Consider the following 24,184-nt stretch of genomic DNA (forward strand, 5'->3'; position numbering starts at 1 on the left):
TTCATTTTGCTTTGTTTTGGATATCTTGGCCATTTCAAAACTAATTTTCATCAAATAAACTTCAAATTTCTCTTGGAACTGTGTTTTGTAATTATTTCAAAATGTCAAAATCTGAATTCCCCATCTCAACCAAAACTATACCATCCCTTTAAAGTTACTCTGTTCATGCTGTACTTCTCATAAGATAAAACAGATACATTTATATATGTATAATAATGTATATACAATGTCATCTCATTGAGGTGCACTCTCCTATTTTCTTTAAAACACAACACACACACACACACACACACACACAGGGCTACATACACTGTCTGTTATTTTAACGCCTTTCTTTAAATCTTTAAATGGTCATTGTAGTCATGGGGCTGAAATGTAACTTGCAGACCTCATTTTACTTTTTGAATAAATGCAGCATCACCAATTAGTATTACATTTCCTAGGAAGGAAGGGATAGGAAATCCCACCCAAGTGAACATACACGGGACTGGATAAACTTTGTCCAGTTTCATAAATGTCAACTTTCAGGTGTAAGCCAACAGTTAATATATGACATGTGTCTCCCTAGAATTAGCAGTATGGTGTACTTCCAGTACAACAGAGTAGAAATTCTGGTCCCAAAATTTATCATCTATACATATCCTTGAATACCTTCATACAATTTATTGTCCAGGTACATTACCACAAAATTTTGATATACATACCAGGTAATGGAAGATAACTGCCAGTTCCGAGTACATGTACTTTGTGATAATGGGCGTCCACTGTACTGGTACATGTAATTTATTAATCCTTGCTCTTTACTCTTTACTTTTTACTGTTCCTATGACAGAGACATTTTGAAAGCAGCTACAGATCTCCTAGTATCATGAGCCTACATGTATGATCAGCTCTGTAATTCATATTAATGAATTCTTGCATTATGTTGGTTTTGATGCAAATGATAAAGGGAAAATCTGGACTTTTTTATCATATCCAACTACGTTGCATACAAACCACTTCCTTGAGGTTAACTTCTGCTACATTTACAGTAGTTCGTTTTAGAACAGAATTCGAAAATGTTGAAGATCTCTTCCAAGAGAACATGTTTAAAATGCCTTCAACAGCAATGGAGATATTGCAAATAAAATCTGGTTAGCATTGTTTTCTTCTTTGCACACCAATCACATGAAGAACACCAACTCAGCATGATGAACACCACAAACATCAAAAGAACCATGATTCACCCTGAAGCTCAAAAGGCTCTGTACTCATAAAGAAGTTCTAACATACTAGATGCATCAATCAATGTAGCCTTGCCAAGCTCTCCCTGGAATGTCCCAAAGAGATGGGTCATTATCCCTAGCATACAATGAGTAAACGTAAAAACAAACTGTAGGAATGAGTTTCCTTTGAGCTACACTTTGAGTGCTAGGACTGTGAAAATATGAGGATGACCCCTATCAAAGTCTCATCTCGACACTGAAGGCAAATTAATAAAGAACAAATGATCGACGATACAGCATACAAAACTGTACTACAGTAACTTTACCATGATGTATGCCAACATCAACATTTATTACACTGAGTGTATCAAATCTCAATGGGACACTGAAAAAAAAAAAGGTACTCATCTCCATTCAAATTAGACACACATCATGTCCCATACAATTCTAACCAGAAACAACATTTTGACATGCAGTAAAAGCAGGATATGCAAAACTTTACACTCTTCATTGAAGTCAGTCAAGTTCCAGGTAAATCCTTTGGTTTGATGATTTATCATTGAAGTCATGAACACAGCATGAACTCTCAAAGTTTAATGATTTAAGTTTCACTGATTTTGTCAGATGCATTTATCTTGTTAAGCAGAAAATAACGTGGAATGGAGAATGCACCCCTCAATCTCTGTAAACTTACTAAAGAGATTCTTAGTGGCTGGCTCTTCATTGGGGCTCATCAACAGTTCTTGAATAATCATTCATCCATACACTCCGTTCTATATGAACTAATGGCATATTTCTGAAGCAAATTAGTTCCTGTATCAGGTCATGCATCTCTGCAATCTAATCTATTTCAGTATTCATATTATGGAGAATTAAACAGAAAATTGTTACTCAGACTAGTTCATAGAAAAGAGAGTTCAAATGTTCTGTTCTTAGGTATGGTCATTGTTTCATTATCCCTACTGTCATAATACATGTTATCAGAGGAAATTTAAAGAGAATTAGGCTAGGCCTATGTACCTCCTGAGACAGTCAGAAGGTTAACACACTGTACATAGTTTACAAGGCTATATCAAAAGAACTTGCCACATATCTTAACATAAAGCATGGATACTAACAATCAATCTCTCTGCATTTCGGTGATACATCTACCACAAGAAGTCTTGGAACTCACTGTTTTTAGTTCCGATCCCTCGTCACTTCTTTTACAATTCACTGTAGAGTGTAACTAGGGTTGGAATGACTATCTCTTGTGGATGCATGCCAGATTTAGAAACTTTTCTGCCAATCCCTGGGTCTTTACAGTTTGTACCAAATACCAATGTCACACAACTACCAGTTTTTCACATGATTTGGCCATTACAACAAACACACAAGAAGTGGCAGTGGCAGAACAAACATCATCATTTGTTTTTTTTCTTTATATATAACTGGGCACAAAGAGACAGTGTTCAATATCAGCAAGTCAAAAAAAAAATCACATTTCACCACAATGCAGGGGATCTGTATTGTGCAAGCTTAAGCATATCTAATTCAAAATAATATATCTAATATAAAACTGAGAAATTACCGGACTACATGGGTAGTTTGCATCTGTATTGGAAAAAAAAGAGAGATCTTTCTTCCTCAAGCCACTTGCCACATCTTATGTCTTTTGTCAAATCAATGGTATGAGGTATGACCATTCAAGAATCCCTCAAAGAGACTTGTGCTAGTATTTGCGTTTGTTTTTTCCAGTCCAATGACATCTTCAAACCAATATAAAATGGTCTCACAACCAAAGCAACTGCTTTTGAAACTTGATCTACTTTGGAAAAATAATCCCTGTCGACATCCACTAGTCCTTCTCAGCTATAGCTACCAGGTGGGCGTCAATATCTTCCTCCGTTAGTGTCCTGTAGGATGTACAGTGAAAAATGGTGAATGATACGAGTTACATTCAGATAAAGTTTGCTATAGTATGTTGCATAATCTGAGAACTACAACTCACTACTTGGTTAGAAAGAAGACAAGAGTACAGGCCTGTATAAGCAAGAGTGTAGTACTTCCCCAAGAACCCATCTTTAGAATAAAAATGCATCATGCATCATATTCAAACTTGATGAACATCTTTAGGTGATGTACCTGTGGTATGAACTTGGTGATCATAGCTCAAAGCTGTGGAAATTTATTGAGAGCACACCACAATACTAGGTGACCTATTGTACCATGCTTATCATGGCAAGTTTATAGACCTTAAGACTTTCTTGGTCTTCACCAATATTCGTACTTGACTGGCCATTTTAGGTTATATACGTGTGGTGTGAGTTTGGTGGTCATAGCTCAAATCTGTTGAAAGATATTGACAGTACACCACAATACTGTGAGTACAGAGCTTATAAGGACAAGTTTATTGACCTTCTGACATTTGACCTTGCCGGACTTCACTCATAGTCAAAACTTCACCAGTATTTTTAGGTTATGTCCCTGTGGTGGTCATAGCTCGAAGCTGAGGAAAGTTAGAGAAAGAGTACACCAAATTCTTGATGTCGCCACCGTCGATGACGAAATAAAAGTGATGTCTACGTCTCGAGACAGGAAAGATTACAAAAAAAGGTAGACAAGGAAACTTACCTAAAGCATGGATTGTCCCTTGTGACAACTGCTACCTCAATCTCTGTTGGTTTGAAGTCCGCTGAGAGAATTGAAGAAAGGCATTTGATAGCAGTCTATAGAAGGAACACACAAAAAGAAAAATGGCAGATGGTCACTCATATAACCAAAGTCATACACTGCATTGCCATACTAGTATCACACTATTTCTTTCATTTCTTGGAAATGAAATTCATCCACAAAATGCATTGCAATACAGACAATCATGCACAAAAGCATCACTTGATCACACAGCTCTGGAGCAAAAAAAAAATAAATTACAGCAACGTTATACATAATGTAAATGTGACTACTGGTAAGTTACAAGTATATCATTTCATGTCAACCTAATACACTACAGTGAACTCCTGTTATAATGAAGTCCTCAGGACCGGCAGTTTTCTTTCATTATAACGAAATTTTGTTATAATTGAACAGATAAACAATAAAAATACATATAGCTGATAATGTTGCGGCCTGAATATTTACTTTGTTGTCACAGGAATTTCATTATATCCATGTTCGTTGTAACGAGAGTGCGCTGTATATATATTTATTTCAATTATTATCATTCTTTCTTTAATGGTAAGACTGTGCAGGAATCTCATAGACTTGCCTACCACTGGAGGACCATATTTGGCAGAAAATTATGAGGGTCTACTCAAACTCATGTTCTGTTTTGTTGAATAAGTCAACCATAAGGTCTGTCAAGCCAATCACAAACAAAAACAAACACAAAATTGAATGCATTCTTTGTTGCATGTCACTTTTCCCAGGTGTAAGTTGTCTCTCACCTCAACTGCTTGGTCATACGTGAAATCCTGCTTCTTCTTCAACTTCTTTTCCAGGAAGCTGTTGGCTTCTGTCTGTTTGACCCCAACACTGGTAGCCTTGTAGCCACAAAAGTAGCCTGCTGGATCTGTCTTGTAAAGCTGTGGTCCAAACTCCTCATCCCATCCAATCAGTATCATGCCTGGTATAAAATCATATATAATCTCAAGTGGCCATAATTCAATTTCATTCAAGTGCAATCAGAATTGAGTCATGGCCACTCCAAGAGAAGCTTGAATGTAACCTCCTTCTAGTCCCTTGAATAACTGTGAACAGAATGAATTATGGTACTTGCTGGGATGTTCCAAAATCACTAATGGTACCAGTACATCAATGCTTCCACTCCTACAGTGAAATCTACATTTTACATGGATTGTTCATTAAGGGGAAGAAGTATTTACCAAATAAATGAGGTCAACATCATCCTTTTATAATTTCCCATCTGTATTAACTTCAAATGTCACTCCACATTAGCAATTTGTTCAAATTAGTGCACTCTCTTATCTTTTGTCATAATGGCAATTCATTTTAACAATTTTAAGTTGTGCACTACACTTCAAAATACAGTAACAGACAGTAACAGTTGATAGTTGATAGAGTAACAGTACTGTCGATACTACTAAGTATAAGATACGTCACAGAGTTGAAGAGAGGGTTAACATGATATAAGACAAGACTGGAGACAGAGGACAAGACTTACTGCATCCCAGAGGCCTCATCTGTGCACTCTGTGTGTAGACTTGAGAGATGTCAGCCATACGTTTACACAGCATGTCAACAGGAATCTCATAGCCGTACTTATACTTCCAATTGGCTGCCTCTACTCGGGCTCGAAACACTTGTGACCTGCTGTCGGCTAGAGGGACAGTGTGTGGATAGTATCAGCAAACAGAAACATGGAAGAGCAAATCACTTCATAAAACTACAAGAAATGTGCATACTTGTTTTTATAAAACTACAAGAAATGTGCATACTTGTTTTTACTTGCGATCCTTGACCCTAATCAGGCCGGGCTCTTTTTGACTATGCTAATTCCGCTCCCCCCCCCCCCCCCTTCCGAGATCTCGGCCATCAGAGCGCGATCACGATATTTGGCATGCATGACACCCACGTCGTAATCTACAAGATTGTGTCATAAGATTTTTTAAAACAATCAATTTTTAAGTTTAATTGATTAATTATGCAAATTAAGCCCAAGATCATATTTCAGCCTAATTAAAAGCATTGAGTCTACTTTTTGGTTTGTGTGTCTGTTTTAGCATATTCAACAATTGTACCACATAAAAACTTCCAAACGTCATTAAATTTTTAATGTATTTTATTGTTTTCGGAATTTCTTATGTATTTCTTGGTTTTTCGACTTTTGTTTTTTCTGTTTTTTATTGGAAATTGTTACTGACCACTTTTCTACCTTAATTAGCCTAAAATTAATCAATGAAAATGATTAATTGCAAGAATAATCAGGTTTTTATGACTTTTATGACAGAACACTGTTTTCCATGGGAAATGTACACAAAATCACAAAATTGTGCCCATTTTATGGTGACACGCTGTACAAAAATGGACGTGAAAAGTACGCGCAGACGTTGCAAATTTGGTCTCAAAAGTTGCGCGAGACTTGAACAAAGAAAGTCAAGAAGCCATGCGACGAGGCCTTCTCAAGTTACAGAAATATAGCGCGAAATGTTGAGGGGGCCCGGAAAATCCCCCCCCCCCCCCCCCGGCCCTTTTAGGGTTAAACTAATAATCAGTTGGATTACACCATTACATAAGTGGGAAAAAAATTGAGCTACAATGCAGAATTTAACATTATACTAGACGGTCCATGAACCACCCAAGTTGACATCAATTAATTTTGACTACACAGAGTAAAAATACCCTCTATTATCGGTATCATTATTTTTTTTTTTCACTACAAAATCTTACCTCAGTAGATATTTTCAATGAAAGTTTAGGAGTCACTTAGGAGTCAGATATCACAAACTTGAAATCAACGACATGCAGGGTGAACATCTTGACCATGATGAAGGATAATTTGGGCACTCTTTACTGATGTTTACCTGTCATTCCTGTCATGGCACATCCTATGTGCTCGGTGATCTTGTACATGTGAGTGATGGTGGCCGGGTCTAGCAGTTTATCCTGTGAATAATGTATCCATGCAAGTGAAATCAAGAAGAAAATATGAATACTGTACCAGTATGTTTATAAATGTCATCCACAATATATGGATCTATTCTCACACAAACTTTTTGCAATATTGCTTGCCTAATTCCAATACATTGTCAGTCATTTGTGTGTATACACCTCTTTCAGCTTACATACCATACGTATTCTCAGATTTGACATCACATTGTCAACTGTTGTAGCCTTACATACCTTCACACATCTTCACCAGGTTTCTTTGGCTTTTACCAAACAATCATAACAGTTTGCTTCGATATAAAAAATGTGCTCAAATCTTTAGGAAATTGGATCTACAAATATCAAAGCCTTGCATAGAAATACAAGTGAGAGAAAACAAAGCCATATCATAATGACATCATTCCTCCCCTGAGCCACAAGAAGATAATGTAGGCAATCAAATATATACATCCATCACGCATGCCTCTTCCATCATACCTTCTCTATGTTCACAACCCAAAAGAGAATTACTCACTGGAACTTTCTTCTGTGTGACAGCAACAACACAGTCAGGTCCTTTGACGGCAACAGTTGTCATACCACCCTGGTTGATAGCTTTGAAAGCATATTCTGAAAAAAGAAATGTAATACACAATTTTAAGGCGTTAATATCTTTTTCTTTCTTTTCTTCTTTCATTTTCATGTAGAATCCATACCTAAATTTTCCTTTTCTTCCTATCAATCACTTCTTTGTGGTTTTCCTTTTGTCTAACTTTCTCAATTTCCTATTCATTCATCCTAATTCATCCTATACATTCTGCCTAATTGTTCTTTGTTTCCTTCATGGATTGTTTTTTCCCTCCAACTACACAGGTCTTTCCTTTCTGTCCTCTCCAAAGCTTTTTTTTTCTTATTTATCACTCTCATGAATCCTTTTCTATATTTCTCTTTAACCTGTAAAATTCTTTCTTTCCTTCCTAATCTTTTCTTTCATCCAGTTTTGATTCATCTCTCATTCTATTATTCTACCTAGATTGCTTTTCTGTTTTCAATCTATATTTGTCTCCTTGCTTTCCTCTTGTCTTTAAGCATATCCATCTCTCCCTTGCTTTCCTTTATAAAGTTAATGCAATGTCTCTTCTTTCTTTCCTTCCATCATCTTTTAGTGAACTCTCTATTTTGTAAACCTTGATTCATATTTTTCGGTTTTCTTTTTTAATATATTCTATTTCAATCCTCATTTTATTTATCTCCTTTTCCTAGCCTTGTTTAAAAGCTTTATGTTCTTTCACCCTTGACTTATAACCACACTCTTCATGATCTTCTTTCATGCACACACACACACCCTCACACATACGCACTGGTGCACACACACACACACACACAACACAAACAACCTATCAATCCCTGCAGCAACTCGGTACAAGCTGAGAGAAAGAGGGAAAAAAGTATTATCTTTTGAAGGTAGAAGAACTTGCTCTGATCGCTGTCAGATAGACCTTACTGAGTGTACGTCATGTCAATCGCGGCGCTTGCTGCAATGAACATGTTTTGTACACTGTGCTGCGTTGTCTGCTCCTGTGCAAAGCAAACTAGCTGCGATCGACATATTCCATTAAGTGTAAAGGTGTCAAAACGATGAAATATTCCTTTTCTACTGGACTTAGATTATTTAAAGTTTCATTCATATGCACATAGACTATACGACTGTACGAGGCTAGGCTGTTAGATATTTTAAGTGAGTTTGTGCAAACAGGTGCGAAACAGAAGCGCTCCCAAGTGTCAATTCATGAAAAGTATGAATTTTATAATGTCAAAATGACTTTAATTTAATACAGACATCTGTAACGGCACCATACATTAGCTGCGCTGGTACACTGTCACTGGTAGTCAAATTTTGGACGGCATTATGGTCAAATTATGGACAGTTTGCTTTATTCCTTTTGTAACTTTAGCTATTTTCTGATTAGGGATTGCGATAAAGATGTTAAATTTAAATTTTACACTAGTTTTTAATATTCAAGGATTATTTTCTACTGAGACTGAGTAACGTGTTACTGTTGAGATTCTATTACAGTTGTTGTTGGTCCAGCAGATCCAGACGGCACACAGGCGCCAGCGCGTTCGCACAATGCAAGACTGCCGCACCTAGCGGCCTGATCCGACTAAATATTTTCGATGCTTTTTTCTGCGGCTCTCACCTCTCCGCGCACGAATCAGCCTCGTGAAGCTGAAGTCTGACATCTTTTTACACAAATTCGTAACGAGAAAAATTAAATCAGTACTAACCTGATCTTGTCCATATATTCCAAATTACTATTCCACACTGATAGAGTAGGTGGGTAGATGACATACTCCAGTTTAATAGCAAAATAATCACTTTGTAGGTATGACGAGTTCATTTTCTTCGTCAATTCCGCCCACGATTCCGCCGTTTGGGCGCTTTTTCTGGATCATCCCGCGACGCGACGTACGTCGCATCACATCACGCATCCAGCACATACCAGACTGGTATGTGCTGGATGCGTGATGTGATGCGACGCGGGATGATTCCAGAGAAAGCGCCCAAACGGTAAGCGGGCGGCGGAATCGTGGGCGGAATTGACGAAGAAAGTGAACTCGTCATACCTACAAAGTGATTATTTTGCTAACAAACTGGAGTATGTCATCTACCCACCTACTCTATCAGTGTGGAATAGTAATTTGGAATATATGGACAAGATCAGGTTAGTACTGATTTAATTTTTCTCGTTACGAATTTGTGTAAAAAGATGTCAGACTTCAGCTTCACGAGGCTGATTCCTGCGCGGAGAGGTGAGAGCCGCAGAAAAAAGCATCGAAAATATTTAGTCGGATCAGGCCGCTAGGTGCGGCAGTCTTGCATTGTGCGAACGCGCTGGCGCCCGTGTTTTGATGGGCGCTCTGCATCGGTTGATTAAACCTCGATTTTTGAAAAAAAAAACAGACAGGATTTTTTCTTCTTTTCATCATAGATAGTGGACATGTGTGTGTAACAAAAAATCACCGTGCAAAGTTGCGACAATTTGTACGTCAGATGTGAGATGAATAAGAAGTGAATGGGGGACCTCATGAGGCGTTCCCCGGGGTCCTCATGAGGAGGGACCATCCTCGTACGCGGGGGCGGTCCTCATGAGCGGGTTTCCCGGACTGATTATGAATGGACAGATTTAAATTTAATTTAGGCATCTACACAATGTCAGTGCATACAACGGTGTTGGTCCAATAAACTTACCGACTTGATACAGCCTTCCTTCAGGGGAAAAGACAGTAATGAAGTGGTCAAACCCTGCACTTGAACCTCGAGACATGATGTTTTTTGTTGATGGTCAGCTCAGCTCAGCTCTTTGTCATCAGCTTCGTTTTGGTGAATGGCCACAACACAACTGCTAGCTGCTAGGGCTAAGCCTTGCCCAAGGAGTTCTGTTGTTACAAATTTCTTGACGAAGAATTTTCTGAGATGAAGCACAGCCACAAGCTCCTGACTTCAGATTCAGATTGGTGTTTGTCTTTCTTGATGTGATGATGGCTCAATGTTGTGAGGTCTAGCTAGGCTTATATCCACGGCGCAGCGCGCAGCGACAACATTTGCAAAGAGAACTGTATAGTATGGTTATAGTGTAGAATTGACTTGTACGCCGTAGAGAGGCTCCTTGGTGTACTTGAAGCGTGCAAGTCATCGACAGATCACAAGTGGGTCCTTTCAGTGGTGAATTTGATGCCTTAATGACTTTTTCTTTTATTACTTATTTATTATTTATAAAAAATGATTTTAGATAAAAAAAATTAATCAAATATAATTAAACTTTATAAATAGTTTCAATATACATTCTAAAATGAATTACATTTTAAAATATCTCATGATATGTAATAGTACTAGAATTTTCATCACCCTTTCTGTAAGCTGCATCTGCTGTAGAAATAGTGCAATGCCATATGCGGTAGGTAATCGAGTAAATGGATATCAGCGAAAAATGAACACCGGCCGTTTCGAACTGTACTAAATATACGAGCTATGCGCTAGTAGATAGAGCGACCGTCCGGTAACCAGGTTCACACCGTACAAAGACGACGACGACAATCACCACCATCACACCACCAAGACTTTGTATATAGATTCTTCCTCCGGCATCGAGTCAGCTCATCTCGAGATCGAGCATCCTGCTATTTCCCCTGGCATTTTATGCACTGTGGGCCACCTGGCGCTGGAACTATATCTTGCAGTCCTTGCAGATACGGCTCTACATACCCGTACAGCAGGTGCCCGCTGCCACCATACGGCCAGCTACTAGCCGGCTGCTCCAGCCTGGGGTACCGCTTGTGCATGGATGCGCGTAGACCCGTAGTCCGACCGACCAGAGACGCCGTGTGACGTAACCACAGGGAGCGACTAGACTGAGCTGTGTATATTTTATCATTAGTTTGGATGCACGATGCTGGGTGGATTGTCTGATAGACATGTGTTAACTTGAATCTGTGGAGAAAGAGCTACTCATATAGTTTTAAAGAATTAAATTTACATAAAACCTCTAAAATTACTCTAACGTTAACGTTACTTAGACGCTCAAAATCAAATCAAATGCGTACATTGAATAACATTGGCAACTTTTTTTTTTGTCAAATAGCAATCATAACAACTAACTCTAGCGGTAGTTAAACTACGTACGGTTAGTGATCTAACTGGTAAGTGACGTAGATATTCTCGAGTCTGATTTCATTTTGAAAGTGGTGGGCCCTATGGCCCTAATGTACGTTGGGGCTGTAGCTAGATTCCAAACAAGCAAGAGTAGCTTTGAGTAAGACCTTTTTAATTTTTGGCTTGAAGTTTAAAGCTATAAACAACCAACGCAACAAACACGACAACAAAGGTGTGTCATCTATATTTAGCTTTTGTATTTTTGTAATGTAAGAAGAACTCGGATTCTCAGCAGAATGGATAAGCCACAAATCATCCTCCATGCAAGTAAATCTCTGAACATCACACTGTTTGATGTGAAGTGGATTCCAAGGAGTGCTCGTTTTGTTGTCCTGGGATGCTACCCCAGACAGACTGGTGCACTTCAAATCTATGAACTGGATCAGGGAGATGTGAAATTAACCAAAGAGGTAAAGAATTCCCCTTTTCTTTTTGTTTGTTTATTTTTTTGATTTGAGGATAAAAATCAGAAATAGATATATTAAGTATTGATTTTGGATGATACAAATGCTTTTAATACATGACATCACATTTAATCCAGTTAAAATTACTTGGCTTTTGTCTATGGTAGGCATACAATCTACATCACATGCATGCAGTTAAAGGGATCATTATTTCCTAATAAAGTGTGGGACCCACATTTTATTATGATCGTTTTGTTTTACTTTGTTTTTGGATGTTTCAGCTATTCCAAACCCGATTTTTATCAAATAAACTTTAAATTCCTCTTAAAATGGTATGCTCTGTACTATTTCATAAAGTGTTTTCTTGGTATCTCGCAAAAAAAAAAAAAAGTTAAAGGCCAATTTTTATCTCCACCGATACTGTACCATCCCTTTAAACTGACTGATGTAAACAGATAAGCAAAAAAAAAAAAGAGTGTGTAACGTTTAGAGTAAAGAGAGATACACTTATCGGATAAAAGACCGATCCATGATTATGTACCGCCCTGCAGTAATGTAATGAATGTACTATGACATCGCATGGACTGACCAAATTGTAACGTTTTGCAGTTGTGAAATCATCAGCCATACACATGTGTGTATTTTGATGATATTTTTGTGCACAAACCAATGGTTGAGTAGGATAACATTTCCTTTTCCAATAATACCTGTACCAGTATTTTATTGCATTTACATTTCCATAAATTTCATATTCATTTTATGTCTGAGTGAAATGATACTACACGTTACTATTTTTATTCTGTCTTCTGGACTTTTGTGTAGATTTGCACATAGTATGGAATTACAGTAAAAATAAAGATAAGGTACTGAGTGTAAGGTATTATGTCATTAACTATCTACAGATGACAGTTTACCAATGTGGGATGAAAATAGAAAGGAAATTTACTATTTGTTGACACATGTCTTGATTTTTTTTTTTTTTTACTAATCTCCAGGTTGAGAAGCCTGAATCAATAAAATGTGGAACCTTTGGTGCTGCCAGCCTGAAGCAACGTCATTTTGCTACAGGGGATTTCAAAGGCAATATGAGAATATGGTAAGACAAAGATGACCTAAATATCATTGGTACAAAGTCCAATTTGGTATTCAACATCACAGCCATGAAATAGATTATAGCAAGGAGTTTCCAAATTGTCTGGATATATTATTTTTTTTAGGCCAGCAATATTGACTAGCAGTCCCTCTCTTGTTCATGGTAAGATCTGACCAGCTCTCATCCCTCCTAATTAATACACCAAATGACTGTCAGGAAAAGAGTTCATCACACCATGCAGACCTCAAACCACAATATGCTGGGAATACTGTATGACCAAAATGTAGAGGAGAGAATACTTTCCCTTTATGATTACAAATATGTGTATAATGTTCTTCTGATATATGCACTTTTTGTTTCTCTGGAATGAATGTATGATTTGATTTTCATTTCATTTCATTTTATTTCTGCATTCCTTTTTCATACAGGAATATAACAGGAAGCTAATTGAACAAAGTTTCTGAGTAATATTTGAACAGTGAATTACATTGTACATGGGCATTTGTTGATGGTTGACATTCACATAGATAAAACTGTTTTTCTTGATGGTACAAAGAGGATTACATTCAAGTGTCTACTCATTATAAGAAAATAAGATTTCACATATCAGCTGTGCAAAGAGACAAATTGAACAAATCTAGGACTAATAGTAATGCAGGAGACCATTATCATAAGTGCATGCTTGACAAGGATCACGGCCTCGTCATGGATATTACTCAAGAATGAATATATATTACTCTTAGAAGGTTTGCTATGCCCAATGGTTTTCAACATCAAGTATTCATGTCAAGCTACTTTATGATGTTGTTGCTCACAGACTCTGCCACCACAAAGATGCCACATGTTGTAAAATTAACTCTAAGAGTCTATAGGATGCAAAGTTTCAAACAGTGGGCTAGTGCTACAAATTGCCAGTGTGAAGTGTATAGAACACTTTGTAAGTTCACTTTATCTGAGATTTGATGGACTTTCAATGGCCATTTTGTTTTATTCATCCCAGCCTCATTCGTATCATTACGTTCTACCCCCAACCCAACCCATCAAAACGAACCCAGGACAACAAACTAGCTATTCTTCAAGGGTCACCCTTTTTTAACACTTAGCCAAACTCAGCAATCCTTCCTTTTGCTCACATACTGCAGAATGGCTAAGCCCAAATTTTGTGGCAGCATTTACTGGTTAAAGAGTTCATTCATCTAAATAATCCCCCATGAAAAAAACAACAACAACACACAAATAAACAAATGTTTATTATGATGTTTATTCATTTCCAGTGTATATAACTATCCACCATCTCAGCAAATGAACCAATGTTAACTCCAGTTATCTGAGATCTCATCTCCATTGCAAATTCTTATTACCAGTTATGCATGAAACTCCCATGTAGCTGAGCAATTATTGAAATCCATGGCTGAATGTTTTTTTATGATCTGAAATGGGCTACAGAGGAGGCTAAACAGATGTGATACCAGTTCTCATATACAGGTTTTACTTGACCAGTTGCACATGTCTGTTCTACATGACTGACTTAAAACCAGCAGTGTTAGCAGTATGAGCAATGAATTGAAACCACATTGCAGATGGATCCTGCCCTTCTTTAGACATTCACACATAGTGAAATGATGCATTTTTGTGATCTTCACTTCACAGGGATTTAGAGGACCTGCAAAGACCAGTTTACTCTGTGATTGGACACAAAGAAATCATTAACTGCATTGATGGTGTAGGTGGTCTAGGTGTGGGAGAAGGAGCACCTGAGATTGCCACAGGAAGCAGAGATGGTATGAGTAATAGTGATGAAGATATTAATGATAATGATGATAATAATGATGATGATAATAATAATAATGATAATGATAATAATAATAAAATGATAATAATAGTAATAGTCATAATAAAATATAGTGCCTTTTTCCACTCAGTCTAAGTGCTCAAAGGACATGAAAAATCTCTCACACAGCATAAAAGAGAGAAAGAAAGAAAGAAGAAATTTAGTTAGTAACTAATCATATGCTGTATGAAATAAGGTGTGTTTTCATTTTGCACAGGTAAATTTTCACGATTGGCCGGGTAAGATGAGTTTCGCGAGTTTTTAATCCTGCGTATTCAAGGCATTAAGTACTGGAAAATAAGGCAAACAAACATAACCGCATACTATTATTTTCACGCTAGTTTCTGGTTTGAACGAAATGCATGAAAAATTCCAGAACCGCAAAAATTTGCACTTTTATAGTAGTACAAATTTATTAAGGAAGCTTGTTCCAGAGAGAGGATCCTGCATGAACATAAAACCTGTCAACCCCACAGGGTTTTTGTTTTGGGAACAATGAGGCCAGTGTATACAAGAATGGAGTGATCATGCTGGAGTGTGCTGATGAAACAGAGAAGTATTATACTGTGGGGCAAGATCTCATTATAAAGCCTATCAAAGATGACTTAAAAAGGCCTTAGCTTAGCTGTTGTAATTTCTTTGCTATTGTTTATGTAATTAGAGCATTGCTGGACATTAGCACTTGTCTACTTGCCTGGGGCATGTAAAATTCTACTGTTTGTCTGTTTGGCAAGTGAAAATATAGCAATGCTGAAACTTACTTGCCCAATCAGGCATGTAAAATTTTGATTTTGATATAAAAGTCAGAATCTCTTCAAGTCAATATATTGAATGCTATTTACCACCATATTCTGCCATAGGCTCTGTGAAGATCTGGGACCCAAGACAGAAGGACAAGCCTGTAGCATGTATGGAACCAGCTGAAGGGGAAAGCAAGAGAGACTGTTGGGCTGTGGCTTTTGGTCAGTCCATTTAATTAATTGTCATTTGTTGCAGTGTGGGATTATGTTACTGTTAGCTGTCAATATCCATCTTACACTTTAGATATTGTATGTGTCTCCTTTTTGACCAAAAAAAAAAAAAAAAATCCAGACAATGTCATGTTTGTGTAAAGCCTTACAATCGTGGCAAGTGGTTTGTGTGGCACGGAGACGAACGCAACACGCTGCCTCCCCCCCCCCCCCCCCCCCCCCGTTCTGTATCAATAGTGTTGGCTCAATGGGTCAGCGAACAACGCTGGGTCTCAAAACCACCTGACCCAAAATGGCTGTCCGAGCCACGCGAGCTTCCGAATGGACGCACACTCACAGTGCACATGCACATGAAGAGAGGCCAAAAGAGCCATGCATCTTCTGGCCTCTCTCCTTCAATCACCACAGCTCGCGGTCACAATGTTTGTGTATGATGCATACACACACACACACACACATACACGTCTCAGTAGCAGCACTGTCCCACACGTTTATGGATGTCGCACTGCAGTCTGGCATTGCGCAATTGCATGCACAAATTTCGTTCGTTCGGGAGTTTACATACCATTAGGGGTTACAATCGTCCGACTTTAAAGATTTGAGTGATCTTGTAGTTTGATTGTGCCAATTTTTATGAGAATTAATATCACATACAACATCAAAATTATTGTTCATCCAGCAATCACATGTCTGTGTTACATATCCAGTTACCATAAAATTGACTTGTGAATAAAGATCAAAGCAATAATGAATGGACAAATTGATCAATAAGTGATGAAAGTCAAATGCAATATAATGTTATTTACAGTGTTGAATTGATATTCATATTTTCCTAGATCAATAGAATGTTTTAATCAAGCTGTATATTCCTGATGTCTGTAGATGGTATCATGGTCATAGGTTATGAAATGAAACTTTCAAAGCTTGTCTTTCTTGTAGGACATGCACACAATGATGAAGACCGCTGTGTGGCAGCTGGCTACGACAATGGAGACATCAAGCTCTTTGATCTTCGCAACATGTCACTGAGATGGGAGACCAATATCAAGAATGGGGTTAGTTTGTCCTTATATTTGTTTCTTTGTTTGTTTGCAGGTTGTCGGCACAAAAAGAGTATAGTTGAATCTTTTAGAGCGCCTTATTTTTTTCTCTGCCTTACTATAAATATGAAAGAATTTGACACTGATTTTGATACTGTTCAAGCCTTGAGTTTAAGGATCAAACATTCATTAGGATTCATAAGTTAAAATTCATGAATGTGTGATACCAATCCATGTTCAAATTTACTGTAAAAAAGTAGAAAATTAGAATGAACAGAGTGCATAAAGTTACATTAAAATCGGGTCTAAATTAGAAAACAAAGAATTATGGATTTTAATGTTTCATATGGTTGCAACTTATTTATGCAAGTTAAAGGGATGGTACAATATTGGTGGAGATGAAAATTGGGCTTTAACTTTTTTGCGAGATACCAAGAAAACACTTATGAAATAGTACAGAGCATGCCATTTTAAGAGGAATTCAAAGTTTATTTGATAAAAATCGGGTTTGGAATAGCTGAAACATCTAAAAACAAAGTAAAACAAAGCGATCATAATAAAATGTGGGTCCCACACTTTATTAGGATCGCTCAACCAAAACTACATGGTATACCATCCCTTTAACCCTATTTCAACTGGGCTATTTGAGACCAAGTTTTTACTGGGGGGAGGGGGGGTCAATTTGACCCCCCCCCCCTTCAGATCTCGGCAGCCAATCATGTGATCGCCGCAAAATTTTGCCTAAAGGTAGAGCTGGATGTCAACTACAAGATTACATGGTCATACAATAGAAAAATATTGGCTTTCTATTTTTAATAAATTAATTATGCAAATTCATGCATGAAATCATATTTTCACCTATAACTCCATTAAACAGACTGAAGGATTGCTAAATTTCTGTGTCAGAATTCCTCAAGGCACATCAAACAATTTTCTTGTAAAAAAATAGCACAATCAAAATCAATTTCTTTTGTTTTTATTGTTTTGTTAATTTCTTATGTATTTTCTTGTTTTTTCGACCTTTTGTTTTCTATTGTTTTTTGCCAAAATTTGTTGCAGGCTTTTTTTCAAGCTTATCTACACTAGAATTGATTAATTTCAATGGTTAAAAGTTGAAATAATCTAATTTATATCAATTTAACCAAAAAACACAATTTGCATTGGATTTGCACACGATATCATGAATTTGAGCCGTTTTCGGGTTGACATGCATATGCAAAACATTACGTAGCTTCAGAACGGTGTACCCGGACGTCGCAAATTTGGTCTCAAAATATGCGGGAGACTTCAATGAAAAAGTCATGAAACGACGCAGCAAAATCTTTGCGCATTGCGGAATCGTGGCACGAAATGTCGAGGGGGGGTCAATTTGACCCCCCCCAGTTAGAATAGGGTTAATATGAAACTAAAACATGCCACAACAATCTAAAGTCTGTTTTTGCTAAAACTTTCAGTGTCTGTTAGTATGACTTTATTCTATCCATTGTCTTTTTCAGTATAGCTTACTCAATATCAAGCCACTACAGTTTGTAGTACCCTTTTGACTGAGAATCCACACTATGTGAACTGCAAGGTACTTATGATAGTAATCTCACTGACTGAAGACTTGCCATTTGAAATATTATGCAACAAGCTTCCATGTTCATGCTTCAGTGTTGACAGTAATGCCTTTCACTCTACGATTTTGGAACAGGTTTGTGGCCTGGAGTTTGACAGAAAAGACATCATTATGAACAAACTGGTTGCTACCACACTTGAAGGAAAGTACCATTTGTTTGACGTGAGGACACAACATCCGAAAACAGGCTTTGCTTCTCTCAGCGAAAAGGTAATTTGTCAGTCTGGGGCTGGCAAAAATTTGTTTTTAAGATAGCAATTCTCAGGTTGAAGTCAGTTGTGTCAAGTCATACTGTCATAACAGAAAGTGATTAAGATATAACTTTCAATGTAATTATTTAAACAAAAAGTCCATAGTGTTGTATAATGGGGCAACAAATGGTGAATTTTCTGGTAGAGTGTGAGCATTATTATTCCAACCATGTATGCTCGGCCAACTCTATGAAACCAGGGTCCCATTTCATAAAACTTTTGAACAGTGACAACTGCCACATTTCTATGACAAATTTGCTCTTAACCAATCAGATGCAAGGATTTCAGTAGCTTAAAACAACTAAGACAACTTCTCACTGATAAGTTTTATGAAACAGGGTCCAGGTGAACCAAAGTAAGTTTGTTGTAGAGACAACATCATGTATTTGTATACATGGGCACCATGCCCCACTTAGAGACCCTAGGAGTCCCAGAACCCCCCAAAAATATATTGTCAAATTTGTCAGCAAACTTGGCAGGTGTTGTTACTAGGGTAGTGGATAATATATTTGTACAAATGGGCATTATTTGTATTTGTACAAATAGTGATAATGGCAGGCTTCTATATAATCAGAAATGCCCTGAGTTAATACATTAGTGAGTGTCCTTTCAAATTTGTTTGTGGCAAATCCAGGAGACTAGAACTAAATCTTTGGGCCAGTTTGCGCATTTTTAATGTGTTTTTCAAATATGCCCCCCCCCCCCCTCCTCAAAACACCCCAAGTTTGTTAAAATCTTCTTAGGTACTGTATACGCCAAATATTTCGTGAGGTTTTTATTATCACGAATTTCGCTAGTCAGGTGCTATTCACGAAATTAAAGACACACGAATATATTGACTTCTTCGTTCAGAATTTAAACACTCGTGAAATTGTCGGGAATTCCCGATTCGCGAAAATTTAGACTTGCGAAATATATGGCGTATACAGTAATAGTCTGCAAGAATACGTGGGTGGTGAATTTTCAATACCCAGGTGAGTGCTAGACCCCTGGGTCTCTTGCTCTTTCTTGAAGCTGACATGTGCTCTCAGATTCAAAGAGTGCAATGGAGAGAAACTTAAGAAAAAGGGTGAATTATTTGCCTAATTTATTGTTATTGCTCCATGACCCTCACTACATAGTTGACCACCTTACTTCTTTCCGTTGTTGGTTCATTCAGGCACACAAGTCTACCATCTGGAATGCACGCCACCTTCCACAGAACAGGGATGTCTTCATGACCACAGGGGGTTCAGGCACTGTGAACCTGTGGAAATAGTGAGTTTCATAGCTTTGTACAGCATTGTCACATCAAATTCATAAAGGTTGACATTCATCTAAAAATGTAAGTTATGTAATTGCACAAGAAACATTGAATGGCACATATCATTTCATAGTCCCATACATTGATTGATGAGAAAATTGTGATTGCCAGGAACAAGTACTGCTTAAATGAGGAAAAAACTGCTGATACCCCACATTCTAACAGGATCCCCAGAAAGTGGAGATATATGTGTGATATGCATGCATGTATTTTCTTGAAAATAACATTTGTTTTTCACATTTGTGAATAATTCCATGTACTGTAAAAGTGGATATTTTCACGAGACTGATTTTTCGCGCTTGGCCAGATAAGAAGATTTTCGCGTGTTTTTTAATTCCGCGGAATCATGACATCAGTAACTGGAACATGTGGCACACAAAAATATTCGCGTGATTTTATTTTCGCGCTATCTTCTGGTTGCGCGAAATGCGCGAAAATTTCAACACCACGAAAATGTCCACTTTTACAGTAACTCTGTAGCAATAACATGGATAGTCATGCACAGCTTTTGTGTATGCACACTGAGAAAGGGACATTGTTGTGTGCATGTGTGTGAATAGCATGTCTATGCTTTTTACACATTGAATAGGCCTAAGCTTATGAGGAAATCCATGCACATGGCACTACACTCTTACACTGTAGAAAGTTCTTTGCATGGTTCCAGCAATTTGTCCATGCACCCCAATTCTTGAAAAGTGTGAAGCTTTATCCTAAAATTGTTTCCTCTTCCCTCATCTAGTGAGTATCCAACAACACGGGTTACAAAGGACTCCAATGGTGTAGACATGGGTGTGGTTGGATCCGTCTCTCTGCTGCAGAATGCCACGCTCTCCACTCAACCAATAGGAAGTTTTGACTGGAGTCCAGACAAGGCAGGACTAGCAGTCTGCTCTTCCTTTGATCAGCAGGTCCGAGTGCTCATCGTCACCAAACTCAGTACATTATGATGACACCAGGGATCATCATAGGATAATACCAATATGACTGTTTCATGAAAGAGACCTCTATCTGTATGCAGTGGTGACAGACATACCAGGATAGTCAATGTCCTTGGACTAGGTTTCCCTTTGATAACAGCAGCTCCAGTTGACCGCCTGGAAGCCGTTCTGTTTATCTCATCTTAAACTTTGTATGTAGTCTAATAATGCAGTGATGAAAGATGTCTCATTTACGTCTCATGTAACATTTGAATGAAGACTGTTATTTGTAGTCAAGTGTTGTGTGGACCTCAAATTATAGAGCTACAAAAGTATTTTGTGTCCTTTTGGAAATTCCCTGTAGCACCATCCATGTATATATTACACCCTGTTTCATCCTTCAATCTGCCGTCCAACTTACAAATACATTGAGCAAGTTTGCAGAGATATGGATAGAGAGTGAAATTATTGTTGATAGGCTATAATTTATAAAATTTTCACCATGACACATGAAGTGATGTTTGAGTGTATTCTACACATAAGAAAGAAACAAACAAATTCAACTTGCATGGTAGCTTATTTGAAAAGACTAATTGATATGTGTACCGCATGGAAGTTTTGTCATGGCTTCTTTCTTGTGTTGCTTTCTCCACTACAGCGAGAATACCATATCTGTAGTACAAACCAATGCCATGGCAGGACTGCACCATTTGATATGTCACCTTGTGACTACAAACTTTTGTACCTGATAATTTCTTGTGCAGCAATGAACTTGAGTGAGAATCATTCCATTGATAACTGATTTTACTGTACTATATGTGACATGCGGACATCATAATGCCAATGATTGTACTGTAGTACAAACATGTTGGTCTACGCTTTGAGACAATATATGCACCATTCATATTCGATTTCATTTATTCGATATGAAGAGACTCACCACACTCTTAACATTTCTCTAAAAGATGCTTGCATTGCAGCTTGTATTGCCCTTCCACGCAGAGCAAATGAATGTGTTCAATGATAAAACAGACGAGATTTAATACTACTTGTACAGTTGTACAAAGAATGAGGTGATGTTTACTAATAGATATATCACATCCAACTGCATTATGTGGGATGCTATTAGGCTTGTGAACAGAAATTGTGAGGTAGGGATGTGGATAGGGAAAGAGGTAAGAAGATCCAACAATGGAGTGAGGTATCAACAATAGTTGAATTTTCTTTATGACAAGTAAGCCAATAAGCAATGGACATTCTGCAAGCAGTTCTTTAGCTTGTTTATCAATCTCTACAGGGACTTGCCCATGTGCAATGTCAGCTTCCAATGGAAACTGCATGATCACGCTCCCTCCTTACTTCACAGTAGTCTGCGATGTACCATTTGTTTGAGTGTGTGTTAGTCTTGTTGCAGACTTATGTGTGTACATAAAAGGTTTTTACTTTGCTATGATGAACATGTTTTTGCTGTCCTATGTGGTGTACAAGTTCCTGCTCAGAATGGAGTGTTGCATTACATCATGAAATTACAAGAAATGCATTCAAACTGTGAAGTGGATACATACACATAAGAAAAATGTGCAAAATAATGCTTTACATATAGCACAATTTCAATTTGGTAGCAACAAAAATGTGTAATGTTGGCCAAAAACATTTGCTGGAAGTACATAAACTACAGTCCCGAGCATACCCAATTGTGGTTACTACAGTGCACTCCCGTTATAACGAAATGCTCGGGACCGGCAGTTTTCTTTCGTTATAACGAAATTTCGTTATAACCGAACAAATACAATATATAACAAAAACAAGGAAACCACGTATATATATCATATTTTGTTTGCTAAATACTCATCATACACTGGAAAGCTATGTGAAATGTGATATGGAATAACTGTATTACAATAATAAACGCAAGTTCCCCTCAGAAACTGTGCGTGACACAAGGAGCGAGCACACAGTGGTGTGAAACGTTCACCATGCAGAGACGCTATAAATGCTTGTTCCGCTACGTATTTTCGAAAGTAATTCGCATTTCGTTATAACGGAGCATATTTCTTTTGTTTGTCTTTGTCTGTGGCGCTCGGAAAAAGACTTCGTTATAACGGAAATTTTGCTATAACCATGTTCGTTATAAGCGAATTTTGCACCATAGACTTTAATGGTGATAATTTTGGGACCAGAAGATTTACTTCGTTATAACGAAATTTCGTTATAACCGTGTTCGTTGTAACGGGAGTGCACTGTATATAATTTATGATCCATCATGGATAATCGACAAATAGGGCCACAGCAGTATCCACTGATCTTTATGGGAAATACATGTACAATTCCATCATCACGTAATATACCACCTACCCACTACTGCACAGAGAGGACTTTTTAGGAATAAAGGTGTTTTACCTTTGATCCAAAATACTCCAATAAACTCATTATCCTGACAAATTGTGTCAGCCAGACAAGTTTTTTGGTAGACCCTTTGGATATAATTGCAGGCAAATTCAAAGTAGGGAAGATGAATTTTGAGCCCTTCTGAGAACTATCAAATGCCATCACTTTGTTGATGTTGTGCAATTCCAGCACAAATCAATGGCCTTCGTAGTGATGTGAAGATAGCACTAGTGTTGGGGATCAATGATTATGTTTGGTACAATGTATAGCTTGCATTATCTAAGTGTTGGTGTTGGAGCTCAATTTTACACAGTTGTTTGAGAGATAACACCAGCACCAGCACTTACACCAAACTTGAAATCACCGAATGGATTCTAATCTATGAAGACCGATTGTGGTTTGTGTGTGTGTGTGTTTGTTTTTGCTAGGAACTATGCTCTGTTACTGATTTTGTCTGGTAACCATGTCTGTCTCCATTTCATGCTATTAAAGCCTTACCAGGTAAATGGAGATTAAGATGGGAACATGGCTGATAAGGCATACATGATAAATCCTCTTGCTTAAAATTATAGTGCATTATGGGATGGCCATCTGTTGTGAGCAATATATATAGATAAACATGTATAACTCTGGATCCAGCTTAAGGGAGACGTGTATGGAAAATGTGTGAAGCATTGTACAATTGTATATAAGCAGTAAATGAGTAATGCATGGATTATGTGAGATATGATATACAGTTTTGTAGTTGATAACATTAAGGCAACACAAATTTGTCTCTGTAATGTCGAGCGTCTCCTTCATGTAGTAATAAGTATGTTGTGTCTCCCTACAAATGCAGATGACATCCAAAGTTATTTACATAT

At 37.6% G+C, this 24,184-nt stretch overlaps 2 protein-coding genes across 2 annotated transcripts; one reads left to right on the plus strand and one right to left on the minus strand.

Moving 5' to 3' along the window:
- Positions 1–1,525: 1,525 nt before the first annotated feature.
- LOC139718005 (proteasome subunit alpha type-6-like) lies at positions 1,526–10,437 on the minus strand. The gene is made up of 7 exons (XM_071629492.1): positions 10,045–10,437; positions 7,327–7,421; positions 6,728–6,809; positions 5,368–5,523; positions 4,631–4,809; positions 3,819–3,913; positions 1,526–3,100 (listed from the first exon to the last, which is right to left on the minus strand). The coding sequence occupies exons 1-7, from the start codon at positions 10,118–10,120 to the stop codon at positions 3,043–3,045; spliced, it is 741 nt and encodes a 246-aa protein (XP_071485593.1). The 5' UTR covers positions 10,121–10,437; the 3' UTR covers positions 1,526–3,042.
- A 490-nt stretch (positions 10,438–10,927) lies between these two features.
- LOC139718053 (dynein axonemal assembly factor 10-like) lies at positions 10,928–21,246 on the plus strand. The gene is made up of 9 exons (XM_071629545.1): positions 10,928–11,213; positions 11,738–11,915; positions 12,905–13,005; positions 14,653–14,783; positions 15,694–15,795; positions 16,744–16,859; positions 18,538–18,672; positions 19,873–19,970; positions 20,756–21,246. The coding sequence occupies exons 2-9, from the start codon at positions 11,742–11,744 to the stop codon at positions 20,961–20,963; spliced, it is 1,065 nt and encodes a 354-aa protein (XP_071485646.1). The 5' UTR covers positions 10,928–11,213; positions 11,738–11,741; the 3' UTR covers positions 20,964–21,246.
- The last annotated feature ends 2,938 nt before the right edge of the window (positions 21,247–24,184 follow it).

Source organism: Diadema antillarum, unplaced genomic scaffold (assembly GCF_040938485.1).
Source record: "Diadema antillarum isolate AM-2024a unplaced genomic scaffold, OU_Dant_1.0 scf00000087, whole genome shotgun sequence".
Lineage (NCBI taxonomy): Eukaryota > Metazoa > Echinodermata > Echinoidea > Diadematoida > Diadematidae > Diadema > Diadema antillarum.

Excerpts from the sequence above, each read along its gene's own strand:
- LOC139718005 (XM_071629492.1), bottom strand. The coding sequence starts at position 10,120 with ATGTCTCGAGGTTCAAGTGCAGGGTTTGACCACTTCATTACTGTCTTT. Across the intron at positions 5,524-6,727 it reads TGCCATGACAGGAATGACAG|CCGACAGCAGGTCACAAGTG; the intron begins GTAAACATCAGT and ends CTGTCCCTCTAG. Across the intron at positions 3,101-3,818 it reads AGGGACAATCCATGCTTTAG|GACACTAACGGAGGAAGATA; the intron begins GTAAGTTTCCTT and ends TACATCCTACAG.
- LOC139718053 (XM_071629545.1), top strand. The coding sequence starts at position 11,742 with ATGGATAAGCCACAAATCATCCTCCATGCAAGTAAATCTCTGAACATC. Across the intron at positions 16,860-18,537 it reads AGACCAATATCAAGAATGGG|GTTTGTGGCCTGGAGTTTGA; the intron begins GTTAGTTTGTCC and ends ATTTTGGAACAG. Across the intron at positions 19,971-20,755 it reads ACTGTGAACCTGTGGAAATA|TGAGTATCCAACAACACGGG; the intron begins GTGAGTTTCATA and ends TCCCTCATCTAG.